Below are 15,369 nucleotides of genomic sequence, written 5' to 3'. Positions count from 1 at the left end.
AGGGTGGGTCAGGCACAGTGGATCCAGACAGGGTAAGGGGTAACATACAGTTTCCTTCACACAGGCAGGGTCATGCTGGGAGCATCTTTTACAACCCAAATGGCCCCGGCCCCTCCCTCACTACCCAGAGCTCCACCCAACACATCAGCGTTGGATGTTAACCACAAGAATTCACGGTCATGAGCGTGGGCTTTTTGGCCTGAGCGTTGCACCAGCTGACTTGTTAAAGTGTCACTCTACAGCACGAGGGAACACCCACTGTACAAACCATTGGTGGAAAGAGGTGTGTGGGCCAGAGACGTCGTACTGGCTTCTGTCATCTGATGCATGGGGTGAGGGGGTGTTCAGTGCTTTCTAGTTTGGATCTGGCAATAAAGTTTCCTCCTGTTGACTTTCAGGGCAATCCGGGTTCCCTCGTGCTGTAGAGTGACACTTTAACAAGTCAGCTGGTGCAACGCTCAGGCCAAAAAGCCCACGCTCATGACCGTGAATTCTTGTGGTTAACATCCAACGCTGATGTGTTGGGTGGAGCTCTGGGTAGTGAGGGAGGGGCCGGGGCCATTTGGGTTGTAAAAGATGCTCCCAGCATGACCCTGCCTGTGTGAAGGAAACTGTATGTTACCCCTTACCCTGTCTGGATCCACTGTGCCTGACCCACCCTCGCCCTGACCCCAGGGATCACACGGTGCTGGTGAAGGAGCCATCACCCATCCCCACTGTGCCCTGGCGAGGGCTGCAGACCTTTGTGCGCGGCACTGGGTGCGCCGTGTGTCTGTTTGGCATCCCCATGGTGATGGCACCCATAAAGCCACGGCGTGTTCATGATGCCAGCCCTGCCTGTCGCACCCTGCTGGCAGGGCCCTGTATTTAAGTGGTGCCCAAGGCGGGCCCTGACACCCTGGGTGCTGTGCGAGGACAACGCTGGGGCTGCAGTGCTGTCGGTCGGGTCAGTTCTGCAGGTGCTGAGCAGCAGCACCCAGTGGGCTGGGAGCACCAGGGCTGGCTCTGCTGGGGCATGGAGTCCTGGACCCACGTGGCCCCGAGGACGTGGGCTGGGCACGGGGCTTGGCTGTTCCTCACCACTTGGAGGGGGTGCATTAGGCCAGGGTTGGTTTCTTTGCATCAGCAAGGGAAACCACAAGCCTGGGTTGTGCTGGGACTGCGGAGGTGAGGGCGGCCGCTCTTGGGGTCCACAGATAGGTCAGGGTGGCCATGGGGATGCGTGTGGGACAAATGTGCCTTCTGTGCCTGGGCATGCGGAACCACACCTGGGCTGGAGGCCTGGGGCCACAGGGATGCCTGGCACTAGGGCCGTGCACGGCAGGCAGCACTGACAGCCACACTCCTTCCTTCCCTTGCAGCTTGGGGCTGTGAGAAGATGTCATCCCCACACCCAGGTGAGTGCCCGTGGATAGGGCTTGGGCAGCCCTGGAGGTGCCTGCGCTGCCAGGCCCCTCCCTGCCCACGTCCTCTCCCGCTACCCGCAAGCCTGGTCCTGCCAGGGGCCAGGTGCCTCCCACAGGAGCCAGGGCACTACAGGCTCCAGCTGAGCCCCATGGCCTCCCTGCACCCCTGACTCACATCTCTTCCTGCAGGGCCACATGGAGGGCCACCGCCGCCACATCCCGGGCCTGGACACCCACCTGCATCGCACGGTCCTCCAGGGCATCCTCACCCACCTGGGCACCACCCGCCTGGGCACCACCCGCCAGGCCCTCACCCCCACGGCCACCCCCACGGCCACCCCCACTAGGCTCTGAGCCCTGGCAGCAGCCACCCCTGGCATGGGTCCGTCTCTGTCCATTGGCTGCCCCAGAGCTCCACTGCTGCCGGGGTCTCCCTTGGGCCCACGCACCAACTGCGGCAGCGCCTCTGCTGCAAACAGAAGCTTGCACTTGGGTTGAGGTTTGCAATAAAAGTCCGCCTCTGTGGTCGCTGTGTCCGGCGGAGGGTCTCTGTGCTGTGTCCCGCGGCCGTGCGGACAGCAGCACACCCGCAGGGGACGGCCGCTGCTCCTCCAGGCGCGAGGAGACGGACGGAGCGACGGGGTTACGGCTCCCGGCACACGGACAGCCCTTCGGCGAGGCTCTGCGAGGGCACGGCCCGCGATGGGCACCGTCACCTCAGTTATACGCAGAGAACGGAGCGGCTGTGGCTAAGGCTGCGCCAGCCCCTGCGCTCTGCCCCCATTCCTTGTCTGGGAGCGCTGCGCACCTCCACTGCTACTCATTGCCTCAGCGCGGACAGAGCTGCGGCACTGCCACGTACCGGCAGCCCTGCTGCTGACTGCGCGGCATGTGGTTGCTCACAACGGCGGCTTTCTCTGCACCAGCCGCCACGGCCGCCATGGGTCGGCAGGAGCACGACTGCGTGCCACTGCGCACAGCTCAGCCCGCTGTCAGGACGCCCCTGCCTCCGTTTGCCATTGGCGCCGGGCGCTGCGTCACGGGTGAGGCTCCACGCCTCCGGGCATAAGAAGGCCGTCAGCGGTCGGGCTGCAGCCGCAGCGCTGAACATCGCTTAGGGAGGTGAGAGGGGCTGGCGGACTTGGGCGGGCGGGCTGCTGTTCCGGGGCTGAGCTCTTTCCTCACCGCAGAGGCCGGCGGGGAGCTGAATTAACCGTGGCAGATAGTTACTTGTGTGGTATGAATTAAATGAGAGCCAGACAACAAATTGTTGGGTTTTTTAACCCCAGCGTCAATGCTTTTCACAGCTTCTGGGAAGATGAATTTGCATCCCTCCCTTTCAGGTTATCTTTGGTTTGGCAATTTGTGAAATCTGTGGGAAACGCTGCAATTATTGATAGTCCTGAGCTGGTTTCCAGATCATGTGCATGAGGAAGGAAGGCAGAGGAGATGCCCTTGTTTTCTCCTATTGGCATCTATCAAAATCGAATCCTGCCCATGTCCCCTGACAGTTCACTCAGAAATGGGCCTGCAGGCAACAAAGGCAAAAGCAAGGGTATGTGAAATGGAAGGGAAAGCAAAGACTTTCTGAAATGCCTCCCTCCGCCCCCCCCCCCACCTGCTCCTATCCCAAACATGCAGAGGAAAACAACGGGTCGAGTAGTAGGAAAGAAAGAATAGGTGAGTTGACAAAGCGGATGAGAACATGGCACAAGGATGCTGTCCAGTTCCTGCTGCACTTTGATTACTGAAGAGGTTTGAGGGTTTGGATCATCTGAGAGTGGGTTTCTTTCCCATAGGGAGTGCCAGGCAGCAGAGCTGAGACGCAGCCCAACCACAGTGAGACCTGGGAGAGGTGCTGCAGTTCCATGGCCTGGAGCTGTGTAGCATCTCTGAGCCAGGGCACAGGCCCCATCCCGGGCACAAACTGGTGCTCTGAGCCCATTTCTGGTATGTAGGTTTTCCAAAGTGCACTGGCTACACAAGCTTAGCAGACGACCCTGTCCCACCTGACAGCTAGCTCAGCACATACGGGAAATGCAGAAACATCTGGAAGCCTTCAGGGTTTTGCCACCTGTCTCCTCCCAGTTTTCTCTCCTATGCTCTGCACACAATGCCTGTCAGTTCCAGGGAATGCACCTGTCCCACTGTTGCCACTCCTTGTGTTGCAGCTCTCCTGGAGCACTCAGACACAGAGCCAAGGCCTTTTCGAACCATAGGTCTTGGGATCTTCCCCAAAGTGAGAGCTGCTAGCAGAGCTTTCCTATGCAACTGTCAGGTGGAGGGATGCTCCAGGGCACTGGTGCTCACCAAGCAAAAGGCACCACTGCAGCTTAACCCTGCTGATGTGCTCACTGCCTTCCTCTGATCTCAGGACTGTGCTGTGACCATGTCTGAGCTGGAGAAGGCCATGATTGCCATCATTGATGCCTTCCAACAGTACTCCGGGAAGGAAGGAGACAAGCATAACCTGAAGAAATCGGAGCTGAAGGAGCTCATTAACAATGAATTAACCCATTTTCTTGGTGTGAGTATTGCCCTCTACATAGCATACCTGGGCTCAGGCAGCCATGCCAAGTGGCAGCTGGCTCCACTCACTTCTGTCTCCTGTGGGAAGCAAGAATGGTGGAAGGGGTTTATTCATGCAGCAGCACATGAAAACTTTGCTCTAGCTCCCCAGGAGCAGAAGGTGGCTGAACAAAGGCAACGGCGTGTGTCAGGGCTGGAGGCGTGGGTTGGACACTAGGGAAATTTCTTTCTCTGGGAAGGTGATAGCCTTACTCTGTGGGGCTCAAGGTGCCCTTCCCACTGGCACTCCCTTGGCTGCGATTCCCAGTTTGGTAGGGCTGCTGTTAAGCAGATGCCACTACACCTGTTTCTATCCCTTCAGGAGATCAAAGACCAGGAAACTGTGGACAAAGTCATGGAGGCGCTGGACAGTGATGGTGACGCAGAGTGTGACTTCCAGGAGTTTGTGGCCTTCATCGCCATGGTTACCTCTGCTTGCCATGAGTTCTTTGAGCATGAGTGAGATGGTGAGAAGCAGCTGAGCAGCTCCCACTCACTCTGGAGAGATACAAAGCGGTACCACTCCTGTTGGGAAAAGACTGGATGCACTTGATGGCTCCATGAAGTTAAGCTTGTGCTACTTAAGCAGCTTATTAAGTTCTGCAGCTTTGTGAGCAGAAATGGCCATGCATCTTGGGAAAGCCTCTTGGACAGTGCCCACCTGGGGTGTTGTGTGTGTGAATGCCTCATTTCAAGCTCACTTCCTGCTGCTGCATGCAAGGGACAGGCATGGGGCTGGAAGCAGGCAGCTGCTGCAATCCGAGGTTGCTGGCAAAGGGAGAAGGAAAATTCAAGGATTGAGGCAGGGAGTGATGCAGAGAGGCTGGTTACAGAAGCCTGGCTCTGAGCCCACTGGCCTAAACAGAAAGACTCCTGTGACCCCTGTGGGCTCTGACTGCCCTGCACGTGCTACTAACCCTGTCCCCTTACAGGAACTCGGCAGAACCCATGATGCAGTCCTTGGCTACTTGAGACACTCCTGGCTTGAAAGGCAAAGCATAATCATGTAACACCCCAGGCTTTTCTCCTGTCTATGAATCCTCCTGCTTGTAGCAGACTGCAGAACTGGAAGTGAAAGCATATCAGGCTGCTGGGCTGGGGACAGCTCCTGGGCCTGAGATGCACATTGGCAAAGTCTCCAGGCTCAGCCAGAAGGAAGGGGTTAATCCATCCACCATCAGTTGCAACCTCCAGTGTGTGTGGAAACAGTAAGAATAAAATGTTGATTTGGGCTTTGGGCCATAATTGGGTTCTGGTGAAAAATGTATCCTTTTGTCCCAGGCTTTGTGCACCTCTGTGGCTGCCCTGAGTTGTCAAAGAGAAAGGTTGAAGGATACAGCCTCAGAGCACCACTGAAGTTCACACTGGCAGCAGGTTCATTTGCCTGGGGCTCTCTTCCAGCTTCTGTCTTCTATCAGTCTGCACTTGCCAAGTGGATCAGGCACTCCTGTGAGTGAGGCATTCATGGCTAGGAACAATACAGCAACATCTCCACCACAAATTCACAATAAAGAGGGCTGTGGATGATGATGTTTTCATTTCATAATGATGCAATGAACAAAATAACAGGGATCATCTTACTAGTCTCATCTGCCTCCCCAAGCAGTGACGGAGGATGCTCAGGCAGAGACATGCATACAAGAAAGACAGTATCTTGTGCTCCATCAAGAACTAAAAAAGTAGTTTTGCTATCCTAAGGTAGTGTGCATCCAAGTTACTTCCATTACATTTCTAACATCCTCATCACTTCCTCGTACTGCTCTCTTTCAGCCATGTCCACCACTTATACAGATGGATTGAGGACATGTGTGAGGACAATGAATGAGGACTGACTGTTCCAGAGCGCTCCAAGGTTAGTTAGGGTAGCTTTAACACTCACAACCCTGTCTTAAGACAGGGTTCAGCAGAGGGGTCTAATGCTCCAACAGAAGGCTCCGCAGGTGAGGCTCTGGCACTCACCTGCTTTGTCAGGGCTGCCAGTGTGGCACATGGATGAGGAGCCCTTCCCTAAGACAGTCCATTCAGTGGCTCTGCACAGCATTGCAGTAGCGGAGAACTGCAGCGCAGCACCTGGTAAGACACAGAGCAAGCCACCTCGTCCCCTGGCCAGCAACAAGAGCAGGAGCAGGGGTGAAACGATGCATCTCCACACACATTTCTGGCAGTTAGACTGATCCTACCTTGGCAGCACCAGTGCTGGAAATGCACAGGGGCTTCATGTTGCACAAGAAGAAACTGGTGCTTCTTGTCAGAGAGGAGGAAGACATCAAGTGTCCTAGTAGTTATCAGTGCAACAGACATCCCTTACAGAGCAAAGCAGGGCTTTTCTGAAGCAAAGAAACAGACTGCACAAGCACAGGCCTCAGCACCACCTAGTCTGCACAGCTCTGCTCCTGCATCCCACTGCATGCCAGCACTGAAGGTGCCTCAGCTGAGTGTGGGCAGTGGGGACACCCACAAGCTTGCTCAGTGGGTGAGGCAGGCAAAACAGTTTGGCAAACCATGTCTCTGCTACCACCTCACTGCATGGAGCCCTCCTGAGTACTGCCCCCCGTGCATACAGACCCAGGCACCTGCAGCACCACTGCTGGCATCTGGGGCCAGAGGTACGGTGAGTCTCCCTGGGGACAAAAGGAAGCCACTCGAGGTTTGTGGCTGATGGGGAAGCAGTTGTAAGAGCTGCGGAAGATGGGCATCACAGCAGTGCTGAAGGAGGCTCCAAAGGCTTACACAATCCACTAACATCCTATCAACACCAGGTGAGATACTCAGAAGTGCCAGACCTGGCTGCAACAGATCTGCTGAAAAACAGCACTGTTTGTCAGGCTCTGGCAGTGACAAGTCATTCATCTGGTAATTAATGTGACAGACATTTATTTTCTGTTATGCTCCTATCCCAGCCAATATAAACAGGCCAGCCTGCTGGATACCCAAGGCGTGCCCAGCTGCACTACCTCACTAGCAGTTTTTGAAGCTAGCACTGATAAGATCGATCTGCCATTGCACCAAACCCAGCAGAACTCAGAAACCTCACATTTATCATTTATGGAGACTTGCGTGTGACTATCTGTGGAAAGGGTAGTTTGGTAACAAGGAGCTGTGGGGTCTGCTCTGCAGGAGGCACCCTGAGCATGAAAGCCCAGTGTGACACCAGCTGTGCCCACCTGATGTTTCAATAGGTCTGTAAGTTATGCTTCTGACACCTTACAGAGGAGGATGCAAAGGGATTTCCTACCAGAAAGGGCACCAACATATAGTTTCTTCACATTAAATGCCCTGTTGAAATAACAGCTACTTACCAGCAATACTAAAAGTGAAGCAAGAGGATAAAATATGGCAGCAGGGGGCTGAAATGTTTAACAGACTCAAATAAACTTTCAGCACTAGAGAAGTGACAGCCAGGGGCAGCTTTGGTGAATACACCCTATATTATGGTTCTACTAAATTACGTTTTCCTAATTCACAATGCTGTCATTACTTTTTACTCTGGAATATTCACATTGTGCCAGATGACGTGCACCTTAGTGTTCTGAAGGAACTGGCTGACGTGGTTGGCAAGCTGTTCTTCATCATATTTGAAAAATTATGGCTGTCAGACGAAGTTCCTAGTGACTGGAAAAAGAGAAACATCACTCCCATTTTCAAGAAAGGAAGACCCGGGGAACTACAGGTTGGTGAGCTTCACCTTTGTGCCTGATCTGGGAAGATCATGGACTGCATCCTCCCTGAAGAGATGTTAAGGCACATGCTAGATGCAGAGGTGATCTGAGACAGCCAGCATGGCTTCACCAAGGGCAGACTGTGCCTGACCCATCTGGTGGCCTTCTATGATAGAGCGATGGCACTGGTGGACAAAGGAAGGGCAACTGATGTTGTCTACCTGGACTTGTGCAAGGCCTTTTGACATGGTCCTACACCACATCCTTATCTCTAAATTGGAGGATTTGAAGGCTGGACTATTCAGTGGATAAAGAATTGGATGGTTGTAGCCAGAGGGTTGTTGTTTGCGGCTCTATGTCCACATGGAGGCTGGTCACGAATGGTATCCCTCAGGAGTTGGTCTTGGGAACAGTGCTCTTCAAGATCTTTATCAACAGCATAGACAGTGGGATTAAGTGCACCCTCAGCAAGTTTGCTGATGACATCAAGCAGAGTGTTGCATTTGACCTCCAACAGAAGGGAGGGACATGCTCAAAAAGTAGGCACATGAGAATCTAATGAGGTTCAACAAGGCCAGGTGCAAGGTGTTGCACTTGGGTTGGGGCAATCCCAGATAGGTGTACAGACCGGGAGAAGAACTCACTGAGAGCAGCCCTGTGGAGAAGGGCTTGAGGGTTCTAGTGGACAAAAAGCTGGACATGAGCCAGCAGTGTGTGCCTGCAGCCTGGAAGGCCATCAGTGTCCTGGGCTGCATCAACAGACGAGGGGCAGCAGGGAGAGGGAGGTGACTGTTCCCTCTACTCTGCCCTTGTGAGGCCTCACCTGGAGTACTGTGCCCAACTCCAGCAAGGATGTGGAGCAGGTCCAGAGGAGGGCCACAAAGATGATCAGAGGGCTGGAGCATCTCTCCTATGAAGAAAGGTTGAGGGAGCTGGGCCTGTTCAGCCTGGAGAGGAGAAGGCTCTGGGGAGACCTCACTGCAGCCTTCCAGTACCTGAAGGGAGCTTACATGCAGGAGGGGGACCAACTTTTTACATGATCTGATACTGACAGGAAAAGTGATAGTGATATAGTGACAGTGATAGGGCAAGGGGGATGGCTTTAAACTAGAAGAGTGGAGATTTAGGTTAGATGTTAGGAATAATTTTTTTACTCAGATAGTGGTGAGGCACTGGAACACGTTGCCCAGAGAGGTTGTGGATGCCCCACCTCTGGAAGGCATTCAAGACCAGGCTGGGGGGCATACTGGATTGCCTGATCTAGTGGTTGGCAACGCAGCTCATGATTGGAGCTAGATGATCCTTATGGTCCCCTCCAACCCAAGCCATTCTATGATTCTATGAAATCTGCACTTTACCTCTCATCCCAGATAATTATAGGCACAGCACATCTGTGAAAAAGGAACCTTCTCTCTGACAAGACACAAAATCACCAGCACTGAAAGAATACACACAGAAATGTTCTTCTACGCAGGTTCTAATCTTGCTGGGAGCTGCTAGCATATCTAGAAGAAAATGTACTTAGTCTTGCTAATGGAAGATGAGATAAGCATTCAGGAAGATTTCATATACTCAGAGCACAAAAACTAATCTACGTAACAGACTTAAAAACAAAATGGCTCCCCTGCTCACCCCCCCCCCCCCCACATATCAAATGAGGACTTTTACAGCCCTCAGAGAAGGACGGTGTAAAGCAATCATGCAAACAAAGCACCGGACCACACCTCCCATATGTTCAATAGTTCACACTGCAAGCTGCATTGGTACTGAGATACTCCTCCCTCCTGGTGCTCTAAAGGACATGGAAGCATGTTCCTGCTCTCTCTGCGCATAAAGCTGAAAAATACACTTCAGATGAAAGTGGCAGCATTTCAATGAGTGATCTGACTTCAATTTATTCCCTCTAACCAGAAGATTTACCTGGCCTTACCTACTCTACTGTAACAGGGCATTCAAGCACTGAACAGCTCAAAATACAGGTGAAAACTATGTACTGTAAAGAAATTAGGTTTTGATCCAGCAGCCAACATTCATAAAGTCAGATGTTTAAGAGCTGTTTTGAAATGTTTAATGTGCTTTTGTTTTAAATCTTACAAAGCAACTTGTCTCACTATCAACCATATCAATACAAAAATCTTACAATGCTTTATCTGCTAAAAAACTACGACATTAAAATTGGGGTTAGGTAGTTCTTCCTCTTTGCCAGCTGTTGTGTTACAGGGATTGCTCTCTGCTAAAGGTTGCTGTACTTAGACAATAAGTTACATAGGTTCTGTACATAATTACAGTCATCACAGAGTATGCAGCTGTATAATATACCACAGTCAAACACCATGAGGGCAAAGAACTACTGTATATGAAAGCTTTTCGTTGGAGATTTATTGTCCATTCGTCCAAGAGTCATCTGATATTCTCTTATCAGGAGATTAACATCCATCTTTCTTAGGCACTGATCCAGGCAGAACTGCCTTGCAGAAAAACCTGGTTCTTTTGCCAAACTCATGCATTATTAAAAAAAAAAAAATAACGGAGCTCAAGCTCTTTATTAACTCTATAAAAATAATTATTTGCTACTCTCGTTCTTACCCTCAAATACATAAAGTATTTGAGTAATTTCACTTTCTCTTTCTGAATTAGGTTCACTGCAGTATTAGATCAGGCAGAAACTTCGAAGCCTTTTTTAGTCAAGCATTACTCAGCTGCCTGGCTATTTCAGCTGGAACAAAATGTCTGCCTAAATACAATTAAAAAGATGAAAGCTTGTAACAAAAAAATCCACCTAAGTAACACTGAGTATTCTTTCCCTGATGGAAAAAAAATTCACAATTGTAAATTTTAGCACAGGATATTAATGGAAAACACATTGTAAGGTCATGCTTTGTAAACATTTCCACAAACGATTCAGACTATTGGCTTTGGAATGAGTTTTCAAATACTTGATGTTATGCAGGGCAATAATTAACAACTAATGCTATTAAAATAAGCAACTTTAACGTGAAGTTATGAGAGCAAGAGCAGTGAAGGCTCCTGCATCAAATAGTTAAAATTGAGTATTAATTTAATATTTTATTATAAAGTTTATAGTATTACAGAGTTCAGCATGGCACACTAAGTAACCTTGTTACAGATGCAGATTTGTTTTTGCTTGGTACAAAAAAGCTGAGCAGCAGCATAATTGTTATATTGAATCCGAGACTGGAATGAATGTTTCTTCTGAATAAGGATGAGTCAGTGATTTAAAATACAAAGGCTGCATTTTTAAGCCTCAAATATGTGCAAAAATTCCTTTCAGTACAGTAGAGAAAATGGTAGAGATGTGTGCAGTCTTAAAAATTATGCCCCAACCCAGATACTGCCAATATATTGCAAACTATCACATGGAAGGGTAACTCGAACTGGTTACTCACAACTTTCAGTATTATTTCCAAGAGTCACAGCTGGTATTCTCTCCCCACCCTGCCTTATGTCCTTTTATGCAGTGCATCAAGTACTGACATTCACAATTATTGTAAAAAACAAAAAAAAAAACAACAAAAAAAAATTGGTCCATGATAGTTCTAATAAGCTTCCTTCAAGAATTCCAGTAAATTCTAATACAGCAATAACTGTTATAATGGATTTATGAAAGCAAACACAATCTGAAAGATGAAGGTCTGTGAAGATTAATATCTCAATTTTTCTAAGTTCTTCAACAGTTTTTAAAAACATAGCATATCAATTCAAATGCTATTCAGAAAGTATCTAGATTTTGGTGCTTTAGCCTCGATGTGATTCTCTTTTTTCACATGTTGTAGGCAACATAAATAGGATCCAACTGGTCGGCTAAAAATCCGTCTCTCAAGTGCATTCGTTGTTTTTCACCACGGGAATTGATAGGAATAACACCTGGGTCCACAATGACTACAACACCTACTATGAGATAATGCTCCTCCAGAACCACATTTGTTACCAGTGCAACCAGGTCCAACGCTTCTTGTTCTGAGCCTTCTAATTCCACAACCACCACAAGTAAGTTGGTCCATGTAAATACAGCACTGTTGGCATAATAAAAATATTAATGTTGAGAAAAACAAAACAAAACAACAAACCTTAGTTGAAGGAAGCTATCAAAAGCAGACACTGCAAATAATTATTGTATGGACTTGAACAATATAATTAATGGGAAAAAGCAATGCAGTAATAAGAAAATATGTATAAATCAAGAGATAATCAAGGCTGTAACTTCTTGGGATATTCTATCCCAATTGTTTTTCTATTGTCTCTGTACAAAATATAGGAACCATTAAAATTTCACATTCAGTATGTGCATGCTTGCCATTAAAGTACTTTTAAACATATCTAGATATTATTAAAGGGAAGACAAAGCCTTCCAATAATTACAACAAGCGAACACTGCCACTTTGGGACTGAGGAAGACCTACAGCCAAATGGCGTATGAAATGAGAATGTATTTACAAGATCCAAGTGTGTATATTCTGACCACCAGGGAAGTCAACAATACAACGTGAAGTGTTCCTGTTCACAAGTATCTCCTCGTCTTTCAGACTACGAAGTTTAAACTGTGATAAAGGCATAAGCTTTGTTTATTTATTTATTTAAGTGGAAAAAGAAGGATTTTATATTTCAGTTAGTTTCTCTCACTGCAGTATTTTCTAAGCAAGGTTTTGGTGAGCTCACTCTATGAGTTCTCAGTCTGGCATGCTGTCCTGCAAAACTCGACTCCTTCTGCTTTGGAAGATATAAATGGATACAGAAAAATAACTCTGTTTCTTACCATTCTGCAACGCTCTTATGTGCTCTAATTACAGAGGTCTCTATATCAATGGGGTGGTACCTCATTCCTCTGAGCTCCAGTGTTTCATCCAAAGAGCCTACTACATATAAAGCATCATGTCTTTCTGCAATAGAGCACAGACATTGAAAACATCAACAGTCAGAACAACATTAGAATGTTCTAAGACATTCTTGGTGCTTCCTAGGAGCGAGAGTATTAAACACATTGAGCTCTATCATTCAGAAAGAAGAGGACTGCAAGGTCTTTTAGCACTTCTGTCTATTCACTTAAAACAAGAGAAACTAGACTAAAAAGAATTTCTAGGTCACCTAGTTCTGCCTCTTTCTTACATAAATGTGATCTCCGTTCATAAAACTAATCAAAATCCATTGTTAAAACATCCTTTTGTTCCACTGTTCTTACCAAAGAACTTCTCTCCTCCTATCAATAGGAGATTTTCAATTTCCAAGTATTACTTTTTTTTAACCACTTGTACTGATGCCATCAACATCCTCACCTTAAGTTAATGCAGAGGACAACCCTATCCACTTCTTAATCACAGCTCTCCTTCATTTAATACGAAAAGCTCTCCTGAACATACTCTACATACTGCTATGTTCATTCTGTAACTCTGTTCGGTTTAAATTCTCTTTTTTCCTATGCTTATTTTGGAATTCTGCTCAATCATGTAACTAAAAAAGCATGCTGGGAACCAGCCCTATATTTCATGCACACTTACTAATAATATGTTAATTTATGACAGCTGGTCTCTCAAATGCTAACAAATTTAAGAATTTAACAACTGACATTGTTTCACAGCTAGAATATCTCTGATACGTGATTTTCCAGGAAGCTACAAGACAGAAAATGGTGCTGTAGTAAGGTAGGGCCTTATCACCGGCAATTTCTTGCTCTTTGTGAATGTCTGCTTGCAGACTCCCATTTCTGTCCATGACTAGCTTTCTCAAGAAGAGGGAGCCATTTCACTTTGAACAGTGACAGAGGACATTCTCTCTCAGCATCCTGTTCAGAAGCAGCACTAAAGCATCAGTACAATGTGCCCAGGAGGAGGTCAAGTAACTACTCTAGGAGAACGGAAAGCAAAGAAAGCAAGGAAAGCTTAAAGAACCTTGTTTTAAAGGTTTTTAACAACATCTACCAGCTTGGAATGAGAAGATAACACACTATACGTCAGCTCTCACCCATATCCCAAGACCACATCCCTTCAATGTTACAGGAGGGGTTGGCCGAAACAGTGTACCAAGAGGGGTTGATACAGGCAAGTTTAGCAATAGGGATCAATATATATTATTTTAAGGACCAATATATCAGTTTAGCAAAAGAGACAGATTTGTGCTAGTTCAGTACAATTTTCCAGTTTAGCTTTGCTTGGTATGTGAAGGCCTAACAGTCTTGCTTTGTGCTTCACTAATGCCGCAACAGACCACTTCTTATCTATATAGTATGTACTGGGAGCCACCAGGTGCAAGGACTCTTCTTGGGTTTCATATAAATTGTTCTGAATCATAGTGAACCGAGATAAAAAAAAATTTGCTTATTATGGCGTAACAAGCAATGGAAATTTGCCAAACTGGGGAAAACCAGCTGAAAGTTGCCCAAAGGGTCACTATGAGGAAACTGAAGACAAAATAAAGGGGATGAAGTAGGTGGTCGTATGACCACCAGAGGTCCACACCATGCAAGACTGAAGGACTTTAGCATATATTAATGAGTCCTTGGAAAAGCAATGAATACGTATGCCATTTCTGGGAAATGTACTGCATATGTATGTCTTAACTGTATAAACGTAGAACTTGAACTCCAAGAGGGGGCGTTTGATTTGTCAAGTCGCCCTGTACATATCATGAAATTAAAAAAGAACGCCGCTTTCTAACATCACATTGGAGTTAGAGAGTTTTCTTTCCAGACTTTCTGATGACAGGGTGACTGGGTGGAGGCCTGCTGCCAAGAAGGGACCCTTCTATGTAATCGTTTTTAGGATACCGCAAATCTCTGAAGACTGTTTCTTTACCAGAATGCAGGTTTTGCTTTCTGATGGCATAATGCTTGTGAAAGGTGTCTGCAGGAAGCTGCTCTGGAGGAAGTGGATTTACTGAGCTGCAGAGACTTCTCCAGTTGGACCAACACTTTTTCTGTTCTCAAGAGCCCCAGGGAGACTGAACAGTGGACTGGACGAGGACCTTCTCTTAATGGTTGATATAACAGAGCTACATCACAGACTCATTCTGAACCAGAAACTGGTATCCACTGCAACAGATGAAGTAGCTCCTCACCCACAGTCTGAGTCTTCAATAAATTGCTCTCCTTGATCACCATTTCTCCTTCAAAGAGGAGGAGGGCAATGCATGGGGTAGCCCAAACAGACACCTTTGTGTGGTAAGCAGAAAAACCTGCTTTTCTGTCTTGTACCATGAGTGATTACAGGAAGTGTAAAAGGTGTCTGTGAACCCTACAGCTATTTATCCAGTGGCATGGATGAGTGGGGCAGACACTACCGATGTTGATACCACCCTTCTTTTAAGTGCAATCACAAGCAATTGCAGGTTCATTGCCAATAAGTGATAAGCATTAAGCATTCACACTCCTTTTCATAAGATGTTTAAAGACTGCCTTCTTTTTAATGCCTGATAATCAAAAGTTATACATATTCCATATTTGGTTTAAGAAAAAAATAGAGCAGCTTTTCTTCCATTTGTGTACATTTCTCAAAATTAGACACTGTGGTTTAAACTGGAAAAAAAAGTTTACCTTCTTTTTTACACTTTCTATACTGGAAAAATTATGGGCAAGTTACTCCTCTAGACCTTTTATTTCAGAAAGGCTGGGAAATGGCTGGTATCTGTGCATGTCCTAAAGCTGCTGAATGAATTAGCATTATTAGTATTCTCTGGATCAGCGCTGAAATACCAAATTCTGACTGTAAGGAAGAAGGTTCTGAAAA

The 15,369-nt window shown here is 47.4% G+C and overlaps 2 protein-coding genes across 8 annotated transcripts in view; one reads left to right on the top strand and one right to left on the bottom strand.

The window, feature by feature from the left end:
* Window positions 803-5,224, top strand: S100B (S100 calcium binding protein B). 4 transcript variants are annotated; one of them, XM_021400131.1, is made up of 6 exons: window positions 822-946; window positions 1,362-1,397; window positions 1,596-2,528; window positions 3,206-3,356; window positions 3,781-3,933; window positions 4,297-5,224. In XM_021400131.1, the coding sequence occupies exons 5-6, from the start codon at window positions 3,796-3,798 to the stop codon at window positions 4,435-4,437; spliced, it is 279 nt and encodes a 92-aa protein (XP_021255806.1). In that variant the 5' UTR covers window positions 822-946; window positions 1,362-1,397; window positions 1,596-2,528; window positions 3,206-3,356; window positions 3,781-3,795; the 3' UTR covers window positions 4,438-5,224. The 4 variants fall into 4 exon arrangements, with proteins under 4 accessions (XP_021255805.1, XP_021255806.1, XP_021255808.1 ...); XM_021400134.1 differs by lacking the exon at window positions 822-946 and adding an exon at window positions 1,052-1,167; XM_021400133.1 differs by lacking the exon at window positions 3,206-3,356.
* DIP2A (disco interacting protein 2 homolog A) overlaps window positions 9,679-15,369 on the bottom strand; it is a 122,260-nt gene continuing 116,569 nt past the window's right edge. For all 4 annotated transcript variants that reach the window (XM_021398743.1, XM_021398744.1, XM_021398745.1 and 1 more), the window contains 2 exons: window positions 12,408-12,531; window positions 9,679-11,667 (listed from right to left, as the gene is read on the bottom strand). In XM_021398743.1, the coding sequence (XP_021254418.1) occupies window positions 11,415-11,667; window positions 12,408-12,531 (377 nt within the window). In that variant the 3' untranslated portion in view covers window positions 9,679-11,414. The remainder of the gene's footprint in view (window positions 11,668-12,407; window positions 12,532-15,369) is intronic.

Source organism: Numida meleagris, chromosome 5, assembly GCF_002078875.1.
Source record: "Numida meleagris isolate 19003 breed g44 Domestic line chromosome 5, NumMel1.0, whole genome shotgun sequence".
NCBI classification, from domain to species: Eukaryota; Metazoa; Chordata; class Aves; order Galliformes; family Numididae; genus Numida; species Numida meleagris.
The sequence above is the reverse complement of the archived record's forward strand: the minus strand, read 5'-3'. Positions and strand labels throughout refer to the sequence as shown.

What these genes read in the sequence shown, in the direction of transcription:
- S100B (XM_021400130.1), top strand. Translation starts at nt 822, where the DNA reads ATGATGCCAGCCCTGCCTGTCGCACCCTGCTGGCAGGGCCCTGTATTT. An exon ending in CGGTCGGGTCAGTTCTGCAG is followed by an intron (nt 960 to 1,361) that starts GTGCTGAGCAGC and finishes CTTCCCTTGCAG; the next exon opens with CTTGGGGCTGTGAGAAGATG. An exon ending in GATGTCATCCCCACACCCAG is followed by an intron (nt 1,398 to 1,595) that starts GTGAGTGCCCGT and finishes CTCTTCCTGCAG; the next exon opens with GGCCACATGGAGGGCCACCG.